The 21,823-nt window shown below is 31.7% G+C and overlaps 2 protein-coding genes, 1 long non-coding RNA gene, 1 other non-coding gene and 1 pseudogene across 4 annotated transcripts; 4 read left to right on the top strand and 1 right to left on the bottom strand.

Annotated features, from left to right (window-relative positions):
• Positions 1-2,733: 2,733 nt before the first annotated feature.
• LOC145090682 (uncharacterized) lies at positions 2,734-3,238 on the top strand. Its single transcript, XR_013701711.1, has 3 exons — positions 2,734-2,835; positions 2,925-3,035; positions 3,138-3,238. It is a non-coding gene; the product is annotated as an uncharacterized LOC145090682 (long non-coding RNA).
• A 1,531-nt stretch (positions 3,239-4,769) lies between these two features.
• On the bottom strand, positions 4,770-7,960 carry LOC145089917 (protein FAR1-RELATED SEQUENCE 5-like; annotated as a pseudogene).
• Positions 7,961-12,192: 4,232 nt separating this feature from the next.
• Positions 12,193-17,771, top strand: LOC145087961 (origin of replication complex subunit 1A-like). Its single transcript, XM_079026120.1, has 15 exons — positions 12,193-13,090; positions 13,185-13,320; positions 13,410-13,562; positions 13,629-13,760; positions 13,843-13,994; positions 14,090-14,189; positions 14,277-14,399; positions 14,501-14,662; positions 14,734-14,970; positions 15,064-15,169; positions 16,763-16,833; positions 16,944-17,039; positions 17,147-17,223; positions 17,309-17,392; positions 17,490-17,771. Exons 1-15 carry the CDS (start codon positions 12,333-12,335, stop codon positions 17,551-17,553), a joined length of 2,451 nt encoding a protein of 816 aa, XP_078882246.1. The 5' UTR covers positions 12,193-12,332; the 3' UTR covers positions 17,554-17,771.
• LOC145090977 (small nucleolar RNA snoR28) lies at positions 13,470-13,547 on the top strand. Its single transcript, XR_013701896.1, has one exon. It is a non-coding gene; the product is annotated as a small nucleolar RNA snoR28 (small nucleolar RNA).
• A 576-nt stretch (positions 17,772-18,347) lies between the features above and the next one.
• On the top strand, positions 18,348-21,583 carry LOC145090683 (1-acyl-sn-glycerol-3-phosphate acyltransferase 2-like). The gene is made up of 11 exons (XM_079028803.1): positions 18,348-18,584; positions 19,369-19,491; positions 19,605-19,644; positions 19,774-19,847; positions 19,929-19,988; positions 20,089-20,166; positions 20,277-20,435; positions 20,576-20,701; positions 20,897-20,989; positions 21,064-21,150; positions 21,238-21,583. The coding sequence occupies exons 1-11, from the start codon at positions 18,507-18,509 to the stop codon at positions 21,457-21,459; spliced, it is 1,140 nt and encodes a 379-aa protein (XP_078884929.1). The 5' UTR covers positions 18,348-18,506; the 3' UTR covers positions 21,460-21,583.
• The last annotated feature ends 240 nt before the right edge of the window (positions 21,584-21,823 follow it).

Below are 21,823 nucleotides of genomic sequence, written 5' to 3' on the forward strand. Positions count from 1 at the left end.
TGTAGTTTTGAGCTCAGATTCAAGTAATGTACTTGTTTAGAAATAAATTTATTTAGAGTTTGATGTTGTAGTTAGTTTTAATAACTTGTTTGTTTTGTATTTATTAATAGAAAAGAACAGGAAACCCAAAGTCAATGTGAAGAAGTTTGATGGAGGAAATTCAACGTTTTCAAAAGCTAAAAAAAATATACAGAAAAAAAGGTATGAATGATGATTTCATGTAATGTAACTTGTATATTAAAGTATCTTCAGTGATGATTATGTTGTCTAATTATTGGCAGGTTTGATTGAAAGTTATGACTTGACAGAAGACAGTGGACTAAATAGGGAAAATGAATTGAGAACAAAAAGACGTTTTGATAGATGTAAAACAAAAGGTGATGAAGTTGTTGTTATAAAGTCATTTTCAGGTAGTGTTATTTTTTTTAATTAATTTAGTATAGCATTGGTTTGGTAATTTATTTATAATCATTTATTGTGTTAAATATGTCTTAACAGGAAAAGATAATGTTACTGTCAAGAATCTTGACGAAGATGAAGACTCTGATTTTGAAGCTGACAAAACTGTGGTAACAAGGAAAAAGAGAAGGCATCATACTTCATTCAAAGATGATGACAAAGAAAATGTGAAGAAATTTAAAAGACGAAGGAATAAAGAAGGAAATGTATTGAAGCCAAGAAAACTGCCTAAAGTTGTAGCAAGTGGTGCAGAAGAAGCTAGGTGAATACAAGTACGGACATCTCCAAATGTTTTGTACAGTTGTATGCATAACCTTAGCAAGGAACAGGAAGCTTATATTTCTTCTATTGGTCTGGGGCATTTATTGAATATGAAAGTGGATGGGTGTGCATCAATTATGGGGCATTATATCGTCAGGAATTTTAACGCAGATAGGATGGTACTCAAACTTCATCATGGAGAGATACCAATCAATTGGCAAGTTATTCACGAAATGTTGGGTCTGCCTCTGGGACATGTTACAATAAAGTCCATGTCTTATAGAGAAGTCACAGATGACACGATAACTGTTTGGAGAAAACAATTCGAAGATGAAGATAATATTAGACCAATGGCAGTTCAACAAGTTATTATGCAATCAACACATGCATATTTAATGTTTAAAGTAAACATCTTTGTCCTGTTGTGTAATACACTAGGTCAGTCGATGAGCATGGGCACATGTGACCTGTCGATGTTATCAAAAGTGACGAAAGACCTGGATCTAAGTGACATTGATTGGTGTGGATATGTTTTTGATTGCCTTAAGGAGACAAAAAGTGCATGGAATCCAAATAGCAAAAAAGGATTCTATGTTGGGCCAATTATATTACTGCTGGTAAGATTTCTTTTAAATTAAACTGTCATTCAATATTTGTAGCCTTATGTGTGCAGATTCATTAAAGTGTATTTAAGTAATACATTTTTTATTTGTCTTTGTTGTAGTTGCTATACGTAGAAAGTGTTCGATGCGATTCAGTGAAGATTGTACGATGCAGACCAACAATATGTTGTTGGAATGTTGATAAACTACGTGAGCGAGAAAGAGTAGAGTGTAGGACAATTGGTCTGGGTATGGGTGAATTGCAAGATCCATTTCAAGTCATCAATGAAGCATCGGGAACTGGTAATGTAGGGCAAGAAAAAGTTCAGGTAATATTTTATTGTATTGAACAATGCATATGAAATTTATTATTTGTTTATTTGGTATAGTATAAATTAATTACATTCATACATTATTGACAGGGAAATGATGCAGGAGATGTAAGGTGTAAGGTAGTAATATAATATAATCATTACTAAATAATAAGTTATTAGTACAACAACTAATATTATGTTGCTTTTCGTAGGGAAATCAAGGAGATGATATTTTTAGTGGAAGTGGGGAAAGTGTTGAGGTAGTTAATTACCTATTCACATTTGAATAATGAGTTTCTAAAGTATTAATTAATACTAACTGACATATTAATGTTTTTATTTGGTTTGTAACATAATTCTATTGTGGTGACCTAATTAGACAACTATTTCAACAATAAAGGAGATGTACGACATGATATTGCAGCAAAAGAAAGTGTTGGAAGACAATAAATGATGCTGTTAAGAAATATCCTGATAATCAGTTGGTCAAAGAATGGAAAAACAAAGTAAATGATTTGTTTACTGAAGTTTCTGCATCAGAGGAACCAGAACAATCTCAATGGTGGTATGATAACGAGGTTGAAATTGAACGTACGCTGATTCTAGCTACAACTAACAAACAGTTTGACAACTCCCCGATAGCAAAATGTAGTATTCAAATGTCACAGGAATATGCAGACTTCGCGAATAGATCTGGAACAAAATCTTTTAAGAATACACCACCATCTAAAATGGAAATGCCAATTCCTTTGTTTGTAGTACCATTCAATAATGATGAACATTGGGTTAGTAGAAGAGGGTACAGGCCTCGCATGAAATCCGAATATCTAAAATCTCCTTACGTTATGCGGGCTGTTGATATCATCAAAGGAGTTCCACGGCAGGAAAAACGTGTAGCAGAATGGATATTCACTCTCCAGGGAGAGCCAAAGTAAGTTGCATTTAAAATATTTTTAAAATTACTTAATTTTATTGTTTGCTTATTAAAAATAGTATTAATTGTTCACGTCTTTTGCAGTGATATAGTTTTCCACACTTTGGATGGTTTTTCTGCTCAGAGGTTTCACATGGAAAGTTTTTTTCCAACATGTGAACTATTTGGCCATGTCATTGATTGTTGGAGTCAAGTGTTGAATCTTGATGAAAGTAAGTGTGCACCTGAATCGCCTCTGAGAGTTTATTGCAAGACAGATGTGACGGTATAATTTAATATTGTTCAATGTTGATTATACTATTTTTTAAATACAACATATAAAAAAGTTAATGAGTTTTTAAAAATCGATCACAGAATTCGTATCTTGAAAGTGATTTAACAGAAAGTCAACGTAAAGATAAATTCATTGAGAATTTGGTGCTTTCTATTGAAGATATGGACGCAAGCCTACGTTTTGTTGGATTGGTAAGAGATATATCTCCATAGTTTACTTACGTGTGTATTTATCATTGATCAAATATGAATATTAAATAAAGTGAATACAGTTGTAATTAATAAACGTTGCAGCTTTTCCTACCAATCATCCGTTCCTTCCACATTTTCCTTTTTGTGATCAATCTACAACAACCAGAGTTTGTAATCGTTGACAACAACAAAGTTGATGATCCTGATGGTGAGAGATATGGTCAGTTGCCCCAAATCATTGTAAGTGATTAATAAAAATTACTTTACATACTTAATAAAATTTCATATGTGTTGACAATGTTTTTTTTACATTTTCAGAAAGAGTACATAGTTGATTACTTAAAATCTCAGAATCGTCCAAAAGCTGAGATGTTTTCACATGTGATGCCACATAGACTGGAAATGCCTTGGAGAACAATAAACAACAGCATTGATTGTGGTGTGTTTACGATGCGTCACATGGAAACATATATGGGTGGAAGTATGAATGAGTTTAAAGTTGGGTTCAAGAACGAGTCTTCTGCACAAGATGATCAACTTGTTAAACTGAGGACAAAGTATTTATACAAAATCCTCACTCATGAATATAACGTGCAAAAGGATTATGTGCTGCAAAAGGTTGATGAATTCCACAAGATTCCTTCAAAACAATGTTCTCAAATGTTGGTCATTGCAAAGGAAGAAATTTTACTGGAGATTGGATGATTTAAGTTAATTATGTTAAAAAAGTTATTTTAGTTATGACTTCAATGGTTTCTTTTGGATAGTTTAAAAACAATGCTTTTGTATGCTAAGGATGTTAACTTGGGTTGCTGAACGTACAATACTTACTTTTGGTTTGCTAATTTTAGTAATGGACTAGTGATATTTTAGTAGTTATAATTTTACATTAACATTTGAAAAATTAAGTTATGTTAAAAAATGATGATTAACATTGATGGTATAGTTTTAGTGTATATTTAGTAATGATTCTAACTAACAAACATTTGTTAATATGCTATTTTACTATCAACATACAATCAGAATTTTTAATAATTAAAGTGAACATATCTATATTATATAATGATTGTTGGTGGGTTTATATCTTAAAGTATGTTGTTATTTAAATATTTAATAATAACATAAACACTTACTTGAATTATTCCTAACATATTATACTTTAAATGCAAATTGTTTTATCTTAAACAGAAGAGTATTTAACAATTTTCATATCATCAATATGTTGAAAATAATTAATGTATTTATGATGTTATTCATTATTGACTATACTTAAGGGTTTAAAGTCGACCATGGTTAAACTTATGACTAAAATTTACCCAAACGCAAACGTAAATCAATATATGATGTATAGCTGTTTTAAAAGTTAATCGTACAAACATTTGTTATTAAGATATACTACTAACAACATACAATAAACTATGAATACTGCTTGGATTGTATATGACTATAGTATATAATGATTGATGGTTTTATAATTTCAAGAAAGGAAAAGTATATATATTGTAAGTGCGAACTGTTTTAATCTAATAAAAGAGGTTTAAATGCCAGATAATATCATTAATCTGTTAACATTACCAAATTTGGCATTGCTATTATTCATCTATGAATAAAACAAAAACGTTAAAAATAATGAAAGTGGTTTAAGATAACATAACCTACTAAATCATAGAAACATATTCTTATTCATAAATGTAATAGAAAAGTAAAATCTATTGGGAAAACGACTGGGCAATTTTAAGCTGCTTTTGACTCTCGTGCAAGTCTTACTTTGCAAGTCTTCCAATTATGGTTAACATATTGATTGCAACCTGTGCACATTCTGGTTTTTTTCTTTGCAGCTGCAACGACTTTCTCAATAGCACTAACCATTCTTTTCTTAGTTCCACTACCTTTGGTACGTATAGATGCAGGTGGATGGATATTTATTTCATCAGGAATGTTGCTTATTCCAAGCATCCAGATAATTTCTTCTTCATCGTTATCAGATGATGTTTGGTTGGAACTGCCAAACTCCATTGCTGCCTGCTTCAACGTACGTGTTTTTTCAACAAATTCCAACAATTTCTCTTTGCTTCTTTTGAAATGATCCAAGCAGTATTCAATATTGTTGTATGCCTCTGTTAGAAGTTTAAAGGTGTCATCTTCTATTTCCATGGCAACATGTTTCATGGCAAGCAAATGGCTGGAAATTGCATCCCTTCTCCATCTTCTTAGAATATACTGCTCTGGAATCTCTTCAATATGGTTGTTTTTCAATACAGCAAAAATATGACGACACAAAATGCCAGTACGTATGAAGTGATTGCATGAACATTTAACTTCTTTTTCAGGCAACTTTAGTTCAACCTACATTGTATAATAAAAATAATGTATGTTAGTAACTGATTGAAGTAACATATTAGTTGGTGGTTATTGCATAATATTGAAAAAAATATATGTAATTTAAAAATAATGATATAATATACGTGTATGATGACTAATGAAAAGTGTTTAAACGATGAATATAACCTTGCATTTTATCTTCAACTGTTTGCTCTTATCCGTTTGTGTAATCATAACAACTTGCGACCCATCAATCTTTTCAACACTGTCGATAGAACAGTACCAGGATGCTTTAAATATTTTCTTTTTGACCTCATAGAAATTTTTTTTAGTGTAAACCGCAGCTGCATGTTCTAGTAAGCCACTTGGAAGCGTCATTTCATGCTTTGCATTTTTTGTATCATGTTCTAGTTTCTGTTGAGCATTTCGTTGCTTTCCAATTGCGGTGTCATAGTTCATCATGAAATAGATAAGCAAATTACCAGAGTTAGAGTATTTATTAAAAAATGAGTTCACGCTTTCAGACCTTGAAGTAGTTTTCATCAGACCGTGTAGTGGCATGTCTTTAAAATAGGCTGGAATCCAAAGTTTTCGATTCCTCTACATGTCTTTGAACCATCTTTTGTCTTGTAGTTTGAATTTTCTCATAAGCAGTTTCCACCTTGATTCAAACACTTCAGGCTCGATATAGACATTCCAAACAAGCTTTGTAAAATGCTTACGAAAATTAGTGTTTTTCAAAAAATCGGCTGAAACCTAAAAAAAAATAGAAATTTATTAGATTAACTATGAATAAACAATATGTATGCTAATCGTTATTAAAAATATGTAAAACTGTGTAAATCATTGATGAATAAAACATGTTGCGTGTTAACTTAGACCAAAATATACACACCTTGGCTTGTAGTTTTTTCATAATGTGCCACATACATAAACGATGATTAGAAGTAGGAAATATTGCTTCAACGGCCTGTAGAATTGCTGGATCTTGGTCTGTTAACACTAATTGAGGGTGTTTTACATGTGCTTTCAAAAAAGCTTCGAGCAACCAACGATAAGATTCTATTGACTCGTTGCTTAACAAACCTGTCCCAATGTTTATTGAACGTTTGTGGTTATCAATGGCTGTAAACGGCACAAAAATCATTCCATACCTGTATCAAAAAGGTAATTAAAAACAGATTCAATATTGATTACAAAGTCAAAAAAACATCAATATTCATACTTAAATAAAAAAAAATGTGTAATGAGTATAAGAGCATACTTATTTGTTTGGAATGTAGCATCAAATGATATCACATCTCCAAACTCCTTGTAATATAACTTATCGGTTTCATCCGCCCAAAACATTGCGTTTAACACACTATCAACACATTTATACCCAAATGTGTAATTATGTAACTCATCTTTCCTCATGTTCATTTTGTCAACAACCAGCTGTGCATCCTTGTCACCTATAATGTTTCCCACCTTCTGAAATTTTTATAATCAATTGCTTCAGGGCCAACGTTTTCATAACCTCCTTGCAAACTAGCTTGTAACTTGTGTGCCTTTGTTGCACCAATGTTAGATGTTGAAGAACGCACTATAAACTCCTTGTCTTTATAACTAAGTCGTCGTGCACGTTTGGAATACCGTCTTTCTTCTTTAGTCTCTAGGGGGTGGTTGTGATTCTCTTCAAACTCATATATTTTACAAGCATTAGTTTGCATATGTAACCTTTCAAACTTTATCAATGCCTTGCAGTCCGTAATTTTGAAGTTTGAGTTTCATTTATTCCTTCCACTCCCCTCAGGATCCGAAGTGTCAGTTGATCTGTTAGGTATTTTACCCATTTTGTTGCACACTACATACCTTTTTTTAATGGTTTTGTAACCAAACCTCGTTACTGTATTTAACCTGACACCAAAACCTGCTTTATCTGCATATAATTTATACATTTCAACCGCCTCCTCTAATGATTGATATATAGCATCTACATCTGGCATAAAATCTTTAGGAACAATAGGTTTCCACAACTTGGTTTTCCCACCAGGCGAGTCAACAACATTACTATTGAATGATTCCTCTTCAGAATCAGTTCGATTTGTACCTGTTTTTAAGACAACAAAAAACAATAATGCGACATGCAAGACCTGATATAAATTTCTATGAATTACGTATACATAAACTACAAAACTTTATAATCATAATAAACGTCTGTGAAACAGTAACCAGAGTTGAATTGTTTACTTATTTGAGTCGTATTAACGCATAATCACCAATGATTATCAAACTTAATCAACATTGTATTAAACTTAAGAAAAAATCACCAACGAGGGACTCCTGTACAACGATATGTGATATAAACCAGCATTACGTAATTAATACATGCAACGTATATGACTAATCATATACAAATATGTACTCTGGTCTTATTCAACATATAGAAAAATTCAATAACTATTGAAAAACACGATCTGTATTTACAAAATATTGACATTGTTTTCATTATTTACCTTCACTCGCATAATCAGATAATTGATTTCTTCCGTTGTATTGATCATCAGAATTATAAAAATCGTCGTCATCATATTCATTACAGTTGATTTCTTCTTCGCCATATTGATCATCATCTTATGTATCATCGTTACTGTAATCAAAACAGTCCGACATCGATATTGATTTGAATCACGAATGGCATACTGCGTTGTTATCTTCAAACGTAAATGATTAACAATATACAAAATTCGACTGAAATCCCGATTGCTATACTCGAAATCGTCCCTGGAAATCGTATCTTCAATTTAATATCTCCTTGAACGATAACTATGGAATATCCCTTAATTATAGGAAAATATTAATGGATAATATATTGATTATTAATTGTATTATATTAATTAAAAAATAGATTAAATATAAATTTACTTAAATACCCTAATAAAATGATTGCCTGATAAGTGTTATTGCGTTCTCAACCTTTTAGGCGTTCTGATTTGATCCTACTCCAATATATATATATATATATATATATATATATATATATATATATATATATATATATATATATATATATATAGGTTGAAATGTTTCTCAGATCCATTGTGTGCTAAAATGCACCAATAAGAATTTAGTAAAAATTATATGTATATTAAATAATATTCATACTTATAATTCTTTTTATGGAAACTAATTAAACTTTTCATTAATGAACAATAATATTCTTTCAGAATTAATTTGTATCTACAAGAATGAGAGTGCATTATAGCAGAATGGAAGTGTATTATAGCAAAATTTACTCTCGTTGTTCATATTCAATGCAACTTTATTGTATTTTAACCGAGTGAGTCCTAGAACAAAAAATGAACCCATACATAAAAACCTAAATGCGAATTCATTCTGAAAGAATGTTATTGTTGATATCAATAACGGATTTAATTAGTTTTCATAGAAAGATAATTATAATTATGGATATCATTTACTATACATACATTTATAGAAATCATTTAATTTATATCTTTATTTAATTAAATAATTATTTAATTTTACTGAATTTCTATTAGTGCATTGTAACATATATATATATATATATATATATATATATATAACATTTTTATAACATAAAATAAAAAATATACAATAATCTGAATAGTATACAAAACTTGTTATATTATATTATTGAAAAATCTGTCATCATGCTTGAAGAATATATATATATATATATATATATATATATATATATATATATATATATATATATATAGAGAGAGAGAGAGAGAGAGAGAGAGAGAGGTTCAAATGTTTTTCACATCTATTGTGTGCTAGAATGCACCAATAGGAATTTAGTATTAGTTATATGTATATTAAATGCTATCCATACTTATAACTCATTTTTATGGAAACTAATTAAATTCGTCATTAATGTTAACAATAACATTCTTTCAGAATAAATTCATATCTAGAAGAATGAGAGTGTATTGCAGCAGAATGAGAGCGTATTCTAGTAGAATACACTCTCGTTCTTCATATTCCATACAACTTTATTGTATTTTAAGTGATTGAGTCTTGAAACAAAGTACGAACTCATATATAAAACCTCGATGCAAATTCATTCCGAAAGAATGTTATTGCTGGCATTAACGACGAATTTAATTAGTTTCCATAAAAAGAGAATTATAATTATGGATATCATTTAATATACATATAATAATGGAAATCATTTAATATCTATAATTATTTAATTTACTAAATTTCTATTGGTGTATTGTAGCACACAATAAATGTGAAAAACAAAATAACCTTGCCCTATATATATATATATATATATATATATATATATATATAGATAGATAGATAGATAGAGAGAGAGAGAGAAAGAGAGAGAGAAAGAGAGAGAGAGAGAGAGGTGGGTTCAATTGAGAAAATAAAAAAGGTTGAGAATGGGGGAATCATTCTCAGCCACTCATTTATCTAAGCATAAAAAGACACGGTGGCAAACTTGTAAATATGTTAATAACCTTCAATGTCAAATACGTAACTATAGAGAATTCGATAACAATTCGTTAATCCTCAAAATTTCTCCTCCAACCTTCAACAATCATCCAAATTTCTTCAACTAAATCATCATCAATGTCATCCAATGTTAATCAATCATCAATATTCGTAGATGGGAGGTTCGTCGTTCAAGACAAATTCGCAACCCAAATTCATCAATTTCATCGATTTGTTAAAGTTTGGAACTGGAATTTCCCAGATTCGCAAACGAAATCAGTTGGAATCGGAATTTCTTCGTTGTTCATGAAATTGGAATCAGAGTTCTTGACTCGCAGTCACGGTCGACATTGAAGGACTCAGAATCGGTACTCGCAGGTTCCCAATCGGATTTTCGGAAATCAAAATCAAAATGAGAAATCGACCAGACATAGGTGTCGCATCTGAAGTCGAAATCGGAAGTATATGATGATTTGGAATTGATAACTTGATGTTTTTAACATTTTTAAAATAGTTAACTTGTATGCACTCCAACTGTTTGATGAAATGCATAAACTAAATTACCACGTTATATTCATATATGAATATGTTTTCTTACTTGAATCAGTATATGATTATTAAAATAAAAAAACGAATATGCAAGTATGTATGTTATTCATATGTGAATAACATTTAAAAATTATATATATTTGTGAAAACATATTGTAATATTCATATGTGAATATACTGTGTAATATTCATAGGTGAATATATCATCTAATATTCATAAGTGAATATACTATGTATTATTCACATGTGATATACCATGTAATATTATGTAATATTCAGATATGAAAATATTATTTAATATTCATAAGTGAATATATCATCTAATATTCACAAGTGAATATACTATGTAATATTCACAAGTGAATGAATCGTCTAATATTTAAATATGAATATACTATGTTTAGTATATGTTATATTCATATATGAATGATATTTAAAATGTAAAAAAAAAATTAATCATAGTTTTTATTCATAAGTGAATAACGAATGTACTGTAGAAAAAATTTGATTCATTTTTATTCACTTATGAATAACGATAGCTGAAAATATATATAAAAAAAATTATTTTATTTTAAAACTATATCAATATGGATGTCTATTTGTAGAGAATAAAAAATCATGAATTTTGGTATATTTAAAATAATTTTTCGATAAAAATAGCTTTTAAAAATTAAAAAAATGAAAAAGACTATGTTTTTGTATATATATTAAGGTAATTATTAGCATAGTTTAAGGAAATATGTTTTGTTGGAAAAAACATGTCTATTCTTTTCCCATTTCCGCTGGTACGACGGAGGCTTTTACGGCAAAAATAAATGAGTGGCTGAGAATGATTCCCCCATTCTCAACCTTTTTTTTTTTTTCTCAATTGAACTCTCCCCTATATATATATATATATATATATATATATATATATATATATATATATATATATATATATATATGCAATAAATCATATAATTCAATATAAATGTTATAATATAACTTTTAACTTTTCAAACCTTTTAATACACATTTTTTTATAACATTAGTTGTTTTTAACGATATATATTTTTCTAAACTTTTTACAATAAAATTTTATTCTATGCATTGTGTTCGACTAGTTTTACAGCCATGGATGCTAGGTTTGAAAGGAGAAACGGATCCAAAAAATTTGCTCATTGAGGGCATTTATATAGTTATATATGGTTGGCCTGAGTCAATGGTCAACGTAATTAAATCCGACTAAAATATCTAGTTTTAATTCTAATTTAAAGAAATAATCCACAAAACAATCAACTTTTTCGTTACAATGGTTAAAAACCAAACAAAAATCTTATGGTTGATTCATGGTTCCCAAAGGAATCAAAGGAATTGGAATGAAAAAAATTCATTTCCATCAACAAATCAAAATATTAAATTATGTAACTAACTTAGATTATCATTTCTATTCCTTTTATCTGTTATTAAGAATACAAAATTAATATTCCAAACTTTTTTATGTAACAATTTACAATTACATATGTGCTTCAAACCAATTGCCTTTTGATATATTTGACTATTTTTTATAAACAAAACACAAATAAGCTAGGAGTATGCAGTAAAGACAAAATAATAATGCTTATATAATTTTTTGAAGTTGTGTATGAAACAAAAAAAAAAAAAGTATAAAGCCTCTAGGCTCAAGTAGCTTTGTAAATGGGCTAGTATATAAGTTTATAGAGGTAGAGGGCCTATTAATTTACAGTCCAGTTGACAGCCGTTTGGGCTTTGGGGCAGCGTATCGGCGGATCGCCCCCCTCTTGGCATCTTCTTTGTGTTGCCTGTAATTGAAAGAATGGCGGAAATTGGAGCCTCAAGTTCCCGCCATTTTTCTCTCTACAAGCTCTCTCTTTTTCTCTACAACTTCTCTCTCTCTCTCTCTCTCTCTCTCTCTCTCTCTCTCTTGACGTCGTTACCTAACGCTGCAATATCTCCATGGCGGAAACACCGAAGAAGCTTAGGCAAACCACACAAAGAGCACTCAACTCGTCTCCAAAAACTCCCATTCCTCAAACACCACAAACCCTAGCATCACCTCGGCGCTGCTCCCGCTTCATTTCTTCACCACTTCAGCCAGGTCAAACCACATCACCTGCGAACACTCCCAAAAGTTCAGTTAATCGAAAAACCAATGTGTTGAAGAAGAAGCTAGACTCAGACGATTCGATCAAGGACGATGATGAGTTTTCACCTGTGTCTCCTGATAGGACCGAGACGAAGAAGAGGAAAAGTAGATTTGAGAATGTAGCTATCGAAATAAAAGCTAAGGTTTCGAGAAATGATAAACAGAAGGGGAAGAAGAAAGATTCCACAAAACCCAAACGGAGAGTATATTATAAGAAGGTATCTTATGACGGGGGATTGTTTTCAGTTGGAGACGATGTGTATGTGAAGAGGAGAGAGGATGCGAGCTCAGACGATGACGACCCTGAAATTGAGGAGTGCAGGGTGTGTTTCAAGGCTGGCCGACTTTTAATGATCGAGTGTGATGATTGTTTGGGCGGTTTTCATTTGAAATGCTTAAAACCGCCATTGAAAACAGTTCCTGAAGGGGATTGGATTTGTGCGTATTGTGAGGCGAAGAAATTGGGGAAGAAAGTAGAATTACCAGCGGCGCTGAAAGGGAAGAGAAGACGTAGAACTGCAAAAGAAAAGCTTCTTTCAAGCGATTTGTGGGCAGTCCGTATTGAAAGGTACAATTACTCATTTCTGAACTAGAACAACTCGTTTTACCCTTTTGTCATTTTCAACCAGACATCTGGTGTTCTAATTCATGGAGTTTATCAGTTTATGGAAAGATGTCGATGGTAGCTACTGGTTTCGGGGTCAATGGTATATGATTCCCGAGGAAACATCTGCAGGCAGACAGCCACATAATCTGAAACGGGAGCTATATAGAACCAATGACTTTGCTGATAATGAGGTAATGCGTCTTCTCAGTTGTACTGTTGTAGGTTGATAACTTTGTGTATCTTCATTATTGCTTACATTGTTCTTTTGAGTGTCGTCTAGATGGAAACTATCCTTCGCCATTGTTATGTCATGTCTCCAAATGAATATGCCAAGGCTGGAAATGAAGGTGATGATGTGTTCTTATGTGAATACGAATACGATGTGAAGTGGCATAGCTTCAAGCGAATTGCTGAAATAGCAAACAATGAAGAGGTAAGTAATTTAAAGAATTAAGAAATTTGAAGATATCAGAAGACTTGACCACTTCTGATTTTTTAGGATGATGAAGAAGCTGAACATGATGAAGATTGGAGTTGTGATGAAGATTCAGATTCTGAGACTGATGATGACATGGAATATGAAAAGGAAGATACATATAAATCAACACCAACTCACAAAATGGCTGCTGCAGTAAGGATACTTCTTTTATCATCCCTCTTTTTAATCATGTTCTTGATTAAATTTTTAAGATAAATTACTTTCTATTATGCAGAACTCACGAAAGGGCTGCACCTTTGGACTTCAGAAAATTGGGACAAAAAGAATCCCAGAGCATGTGAGATCTCACAAGCAGACTGAACTTGAAAAGGCAAAAGCAACACTTCTGCTAGCAACTTTACCTAAATCTTTGCCTTGTAGGAACAAGTAAGTGATATTTTAGGTGATTTGATTTGATTTGATTTGATTTAGTCTCATTATCACCACCTAAATTTAATGACTTACATTCTCTTATATTGTAGAGAGATGGAAGAAATATCCACATTTATCAAAGGTGCTATATGTGATGATCAATGTCTAGGTCGTTGCCTTTACATCCATGGTGTTCCTGGAACTGGAAAGGTAAAATTTCTTTGCTGCATAAGTATGATGTTTGACTACATTGTTGAGTTTAATGCATCCCAAATACTAATATGCCCTTATTTACAGACAATGAGTGTGCTTTCTGTGATGCGGGGTCTTCGGTCTGAAGTTGATGCAGGAATTACTAAACCTTACTCCTTTGTGGAGATAAATGGCTTGAAATTGGCTACACCAGAGAATATATACAGAGTACTGACTTGTAGTAACTTTAGATGTTTTTGAATTTTAACTGTTCTACATTATATATCCATTTCCTAAAAGGCTAAAACCAAATTCATGGCTGTTTTCAGGTTATTTATGAAGCTTTGACTGGACATAGGGTCAGCTGGAAAAAAGCTCTAAACTTACTGAATGACAGGTTTACAAATGGGGTCAAAAGCAGCAAAGATGATGATCGCCCTTGTATTCTTCTCATTGATGAACTTGATCTTCTAGTAACAAGAAACCAATCGGTATAAACAACGACTCATAACCATAGATCCAAAATCTTCCCTGGATTGATTCTGATACTTGTTTTTCATAGGTGTTGTACAACATTCTTGATTGGCCTACAAAGCCAAATTCCAAACTTATTATAATTGGAATAGCGAACACCATGGACCTTCCAGAAAAGCTGCTTCCAAGAATTTCAAGCCGAATGGGTATACAAAGGCTTTGTTTTGCTCCATACAACTACATGCAGCTTCAAGAAATCATTGGGTGTCGTCTTAAAGGAATTGATGCATTTGAGAAACAAGCTATTGAGTTTGCTTCAAGAAAGGTCCATATTTACACTAATTGCCATCAAATGGATTTAGCAATTGACTTAAAAAAGAAAATCGACTTACACATACAGTGTATTGTTCTTATGTAGGTTGCAGCAGTTTCAGGAGATGCACGTCGTGCCCTTGAGATATGTCGACGTGCAGCAGAGCTTGCAGACTATCGGGTTAAGAATTCAATTTCGATTCCCAAAGCGGGTAAGAATTGTTTTGTTGGCTTGTTGACATATCACGAGTATTCTTAATTTCTTATATTCTACTAAAACATAGTCACATACATAATAAGCTACTAATCGAGCCTAAATTACCATTTTAAGCTTAATACCCAAAAGCCTAATATGTCAAACACACCCAATTATAATACTCCAAGATAAATCCTTAATAATCTTACAAAAACAACTATAGGGATGTTATTCTTTTTCCTATCAAGTCTTATATGTGGTAATGATGTCTGTCTGGATACAGAGCTGTATACATAAGTCTCTTTTCTTATATGCTAAACTAGCAATTATCACAATATTCATCAATTTAATTGTGAGAGGAGCTGAGAGAAAAAGAAGTGCAAATAGGTAAATGGTTAGTGTTTGAATACATTATGTCTGGTTTCTTTTGACTTAATCCATTAAGTCGTTATTTATAGATCAAGTAAAAAAGAAACAACTATATATAGTTATCCAGATTAGGGTGGTGTTTCTTTTTGACTTAATGGACTTGATTTGTAAAAAACTTAACCTAACCACCTATTTGTACTACGTACTGACCTAATCTATCTAACGAGATAATGATTAATGACCATATTGCCCTTAGTAACTAACTGAAGACAAACTATCAAGACTAAACCCAGGCCTACTTAGAAGTTAGAAGTGTAACATGTGTCTGAGTGGGTAAAGTGGGAAGGTCACTTTAGATTTTCAGATGTTACATTTTCCACTTATACCCTCCTTTTTATTCTCTCTCCATACCTTCTACCTCATCTGCTGCTATCTTTTATCAGATTATATACACCAGCAACATTGTTTTAACTTTTCTTATGAAGGATTCATTTTTTTTTTCATATTATTATAATGATCCAATATAGTAAAGATTAATGATTACCAAATGCTATAAAGGAACATTGAAAAAAATGAAGGGAATTTTAGTTCTAAATTTGAGTTTATACTATGCTAAGGTTGGTATAATTTTGATGTTCGACAAATTGTTTGATTAATGAGTACGTTTGTGAGCTTGATAAAAAGTCTTTGAAATTAGATGTTACTAATCGACAGACATTGGTTTATGTTTGTTTGATTTAACATGATACACATTTGATTGTTTTTTTTATCTGTTTGATCCTCAATATGTTTATACTTCAGGTATGCAATAAAATGGTGATTCGAACAATTTAGATTTTTAATTTTTTAATGAGATCATTTACAATGGTTATCAAATAAATGGTCATTTGTTATTTGACAATTTTAAATAGAAGGGTAAAATAGTCATTTATTCAGATTCCGACATTGCGTTCATTTCAAAAAAGAAACAATATTTACAGAAACACTTTATCCTCATTCGGTACGCTTTATTAATTCATCAATTCAAGACTTAATATGCAAAAAAAGAAACAAGGCCTAAGTTCTTAACACATTAAGTCCATTATGTCAAAAATGAACAGCCCCTTATCTATCAACCTATATCATTATATACCACAAACACTATATAAAACAAAATATGTGAAAATGTGATTTCTTCATGTAATGTACCTTTATGAAGCATGATTTCTTTCATTAATCTATGGTGGGTGCATGTTTGCAGGAAAAGCCCTTGTAGGTATGGCTGATGTGGAAGCAGCCATACAGGAGATGTTCCAGGCACCTCATATTCAGGTCAGTAATGATGAATTTTTGGTCAAATTGTAAGCTTATGTCTCTCCAATAAAACCATTATGAATCCTACCATGTCATATAGTTAAAATTCCAATTATGCCCTTTTTCAGGTAATGAGAAATTGTTCTAAACTGAGTAAGGTTTTCTTAGCTGCAATGGTGCATGAGCTTTATAAGACAGGAATGAGTGAAACCACCTTTGAAAAGGTCAGTTTTTTTTTTCTTTTCTTTTGATGATTCATAAATCATAGTCTGCATATTTTTCTTTCTATATTCTCTCTTTTATTTTTCTGATGTTTGTTTTGTGGGTACAGCTGGCGCAAACGGTTTCATGTCTGTGTACAAGCAATGGAATCACATTTCCTGGATGGGACACACTACTGAGAATTGGGTAAGCCAGATTTTTATATTCAAATGTTTATTTGAAATAAAAATTTGTTTTTACATAATTTCAAGATTGTTTCTTTTATTGGCAGGTGTAAGCTTGGTGAATCAAGAATTGTTCTTTGTGAATCAGGGGCGAGTCACAGGTTGCAGAAGTTGCAGCTTAACTTTCCTAGGTTGGTTATTGTAATTACCTTTAGGATTAAAAAGATTTTATATCAATTAACTTTTTATAAACGTTCTGATTTTTCTTTATGGTGGAATGAATGGCAGTGATGATGTGAGTTTTGCACTCAAGGACAGCAATGAACTACCTTGGTTGACCAAATATATGTGATGTGATACGGAAGGCTATAAGTGATTATGAGTTTAATTTATATCTTTAAATTATTCAACACACCACAGATTTTTAATACATTCTTATTTATTTTTTATGGTTGAAATTTTCTCCACAAATGTTTCTGATTAAGGGTAAGGCTATTTGCCTTGATGTTGTCTGTACTTGAATCATTTGGATATTTTATTTGTTTCTTTTATGGATTGTTTTGATAATAATTTTGTTTTGGTTGCACTTTTTCCATTTAGTATTTCTTTCTTATTATTATTATTATTATCAGGAACATTAAGTTGGTAAAAAACTTGAATATTTTTGTTAATATAATAGAGTGAAAGAATGTTTTTGAGCATCTTGAGGTTGATGCTCTTAATCTCTGTTGATGTCTTGTGGCTCAATGCCAATATACATACATTTGTAGATTCTTCATCTGTTTGCTACTAGGACAAAAATTGTTTGTTTGACTTTTTAGTAAAGTCGTCTTTTATAAATCATACATTTTATATTTTGAGAAGCGTAGACTAAACAAAGAAAATGAATTCCCCCAAAATATAACACAAGGTGAAGGCACCACTCACCAGTGCCCAAGAGCCTTCAGCCCACTCCAAACCAATAATAGCAATAATAGCAATGCACTTTGAAGTCTCTCATAGTGATAGCAACCAAGTTTTGAATAGCTTCCAAAATCAAACATCTCAAATTTGGCGCGTTTCACAGAAAACCTGGCATTTGATTTGCGGTTTTAGATCTAGTAGTTATGAAAAAAAAAAAAAAAAAAAAAATTTAAAACAAAATTAAATGTGCTAAATTAGCATGCGAGTCTCGGTTAACGAGCAGGTGCCGAGAATGTCGGGCGATCATCCATTCGTCATTCCCCAATCTCTCTCCAATTCAAACCTTTTTCCGTTCTCGTCCTCCTTACGTCTTCTCTCATTCTCCCGTCCAAATCCACACCAATGGCCATCGCAGCGGTGGTGGTTTTGCCTATCGGCTTACTATTTCTTCTATCTGGACTTATCATCAATTTTCTCCAGGTATTATTTCAATTCATTCATCCAATCTATACGAATTTCGCTTCTACTTGTGTTTTTCTTTTCCTATTGCTTATAAATGATTAGATACACAATTAGAAAGATTTGTTGTTGGGGTGGAGATCGAAGAATTATCAGTATTTGGTAGCAACGGAGGAAATTTGTTATCCAGCGTCGAATTTTCGGAATTCAAATTATGTTTCTATACTTTTTTTTTCGTGTTGCGTTTCAAATTCTGTAAATCATAAAGGCAATGCTCACTTCTAGTGTTAATTTGCTTTAGTTTGTAGGAATTAGGAGGATATGCTTCATTTATTTTCTCCAGTGACATGTAAGTCTAACGGTTACTACATAACATGGTGTCTCTAGGGACACGTTAGTATGTATAGCCCTTCTCCCTAAAGGGATGGGAGCCATTTAATGCTTTATATTGAGGATAAAATTAAGAATATTGTTGCCTTGAATCAGAAACAACTCAGCTTTAATCTCAAACCAACTGGTTTCAACTTCCAAATTGATGAGTTTATGTAAAAATCTTGAGATCCAATTCCAATTCAATTCATTCCACATCATACTTATAAAGAAAATACTAAACTATGGAGGGCATTTCAAATATCTCATTGGTAGTCAAACAATCTCACTAAACTATGTGTTCAGACAAACATTGCATTTATCTTGGGAAGAAGGGAGTAGTAGCTAAGTCTGAAGATTTGAACCTTTATTCAGATCATGTTTATTTGTTTAATGCTAATAATTTGGTTAACTAGTTTATGATTGTACTTTTCAGGCATTCTTCTTTGTCCTTGTTCGTCCATGTTCAAAAAATATGTACAGGAAGATCAATGCTTGTCTTGCACAACTCCTGTGGTTGGAGCTCATATGGCTTTTCGACTGGTGGGCACACATTAAGGTATTGGAAGTTTGATGCTTATTATTCATTCATTGTTTCTTACTCTCATGGTGCAAACTCTACTTCCAGATAGGATATAGTATTTTCTAAAATTTTATGATCATCTTTTGCAGGTTGATCTATTTATAGATTCTGAAACACTTGAATTAATGGGTGAGAGCTCTCCTTAGCCGCTTGTGGTATTATTTCAATAGTTCATATAGTTAGTTACCTTATCACATTTGTATGCAGCCATTGAACAGATTTTACACATCAGCTTATTTTGATTATATATATCTTCAGGTAAGGAGCATGTACTCCTTATTTGCAACCATAAAAGTGACATTGATTGGCTCATTGGATGGGTCTTGGCTCAGGTAATTGTTTGAAAAAATACTTTGACTTTGTCTCTTTGATATTAATATATTATTCATTAATTTTGTTTTTGTTATTGGCAGCGTTCAGGTTGTCTTGGTAGCACTCTTGCTTTGGTTAAAAAATCATTAAAATTTCTTCCGGTATGTTTAAATACATTTTAAATTAGGTCTCAGAAACTCATCGTATATATCATCAAAATAAGAAAAAGAGTGTTTTTTTTTTTTTTTTTTTTTAATGCAGGTTATTGGGTGGTCAATGTGGTTTACTGAATATATCTTTCTGGAAAGAAACTGGTCTAAAGATGAGAATATACTGATGGTGAGATTTCATCATTTCAAGAATCTTTCATAATTTAAATTGGGAATGAATAACGAATGTTGATGATATTTATTTTTTTGTTTTTGTTTGGGGGGAGGGATGAACTGCAGGAAGGCTTTGAAAACCTAAGAGATTTCCCAATGCCTTTCTGGTTAGCTGTTTTTGTAGAAGGGACACGGTTTACACATGCAAAGCTTCTTGCTGCTCAGGAATATGCTATTGCAACAAAGTCACCTGTTCCTAGGAATGTTTTGATCCCTCGAACAAAGGTTTAATTAAAATCTATTTTCTTTTTCTCTCCAAACTCTGAATATATATATATGATATCTGTTGTTTGCTTCTCAAAAACTAATACTTATGGTGTATCTATCATCTAAACTAAAAATGTAAGTATTTTTGTATCTTTCAGGGTTTTGTTGCTGCAGTCAATCACTTGCGCTCATTTGTTCCAGCAATTTACAATTGTACAGTGGCAATTCCTAAAAATGAGCCATTGCCAACAATCTTGAGAATGTTCAGAGGAAGATCTTCCACAGTAAACCCATATATACTTGTCCTTTTTTTTTTTTTTTGATCACATTGACATCTTTACTTTCCCTTGTATAGTTAAATTAGTTTTTTTAGGTTAAATCATTTTCACAAGTTTTGAAAATTAGTTGAGATTATTAGAAGACCATTTGGGAGTCTTCCCACTTGTTATCACATATTCCAGTGTCATTATTTGTTGTAGGTACATGTGCATGTCAAAAGACACTTGATTCGTGAGTTGCCACATACTGATGTCGACATTAGACAATGGTGTAGAGACATATTTCTTGAAAAGGTATTATCAACATTTCACCAAAGATTAATCCCATGATGATTATGAATAATCATGTCAATGTTTTGGATTTTCAGGATGCTTCATTGGAGCTACATCAGTCTGAAAACACATTTGGTGACATGGAATGTCATGGCATTGGTAGACCAAAGAAATCATTATATGTAAGACGACTTTATAACTAATTATTTATTTATTTATTATTTTTTGTTGCTTACCTTACCCTCTTGGTTTTGTTTTTATATCGACAGGTTGTTATTATTTGGTCATGTCTTTTATTATTTGGAGTGTTTAAATTCTTCGAATGGTGTTCATTCTCTTGGGAAGCGATAACATTTTGTGCAATACTCTTGTTGTTTGTTATGATCTGCATGCAAATCCTCATTGTTTTTTCTCAATCTGAACAATCAAATCCTCCCGAAGCATCAACACTTAATACTGAAGACGCCATGAACCAGAAGCTCATTCCATGAAAATTTTGATATTTAAAACTGTCAACCACAGAGGTTATACAATTCGTGAACCCCTAGATAGGCTAACTTTTTCCAACTGTGGTTTGTAAATTTTTTATATCTTCATTCATTTATTCATTTCTTACTCCAAAATCAGGGAAGATTTATTTGACTTCTAACTAATTATACTAGGTTCCATGCCTTGAATCAATAGCCTAATCACAACCCACTTCAACAATTCTTCAAAAATTAAGGACAATATGTTAATAGCAACACACTTTCAATGTTTTCATATTACCTTATGTACATATCCTACATCTGCATTTCTAACATCCTTAATGATACACAACACACCCTTAACAAATGTTAATGAGTTAATAATAAT

This window comes from Lactuca serriola, chromosome 2, assembly GCF_051521515.1.
Source record: "Lactuca serriola cultivar US96UC23 chromosome 2, Lser_US96UC23_V15, whole genome shotgun sequence".
In the NCBI taxonomy this organism is placed as follows: Eukaryota; Viridiplantae; Streptophyta; class Magnoliopsida; order Asterales; family Asteraceae; genus Lactuca; species Lactuca serriola.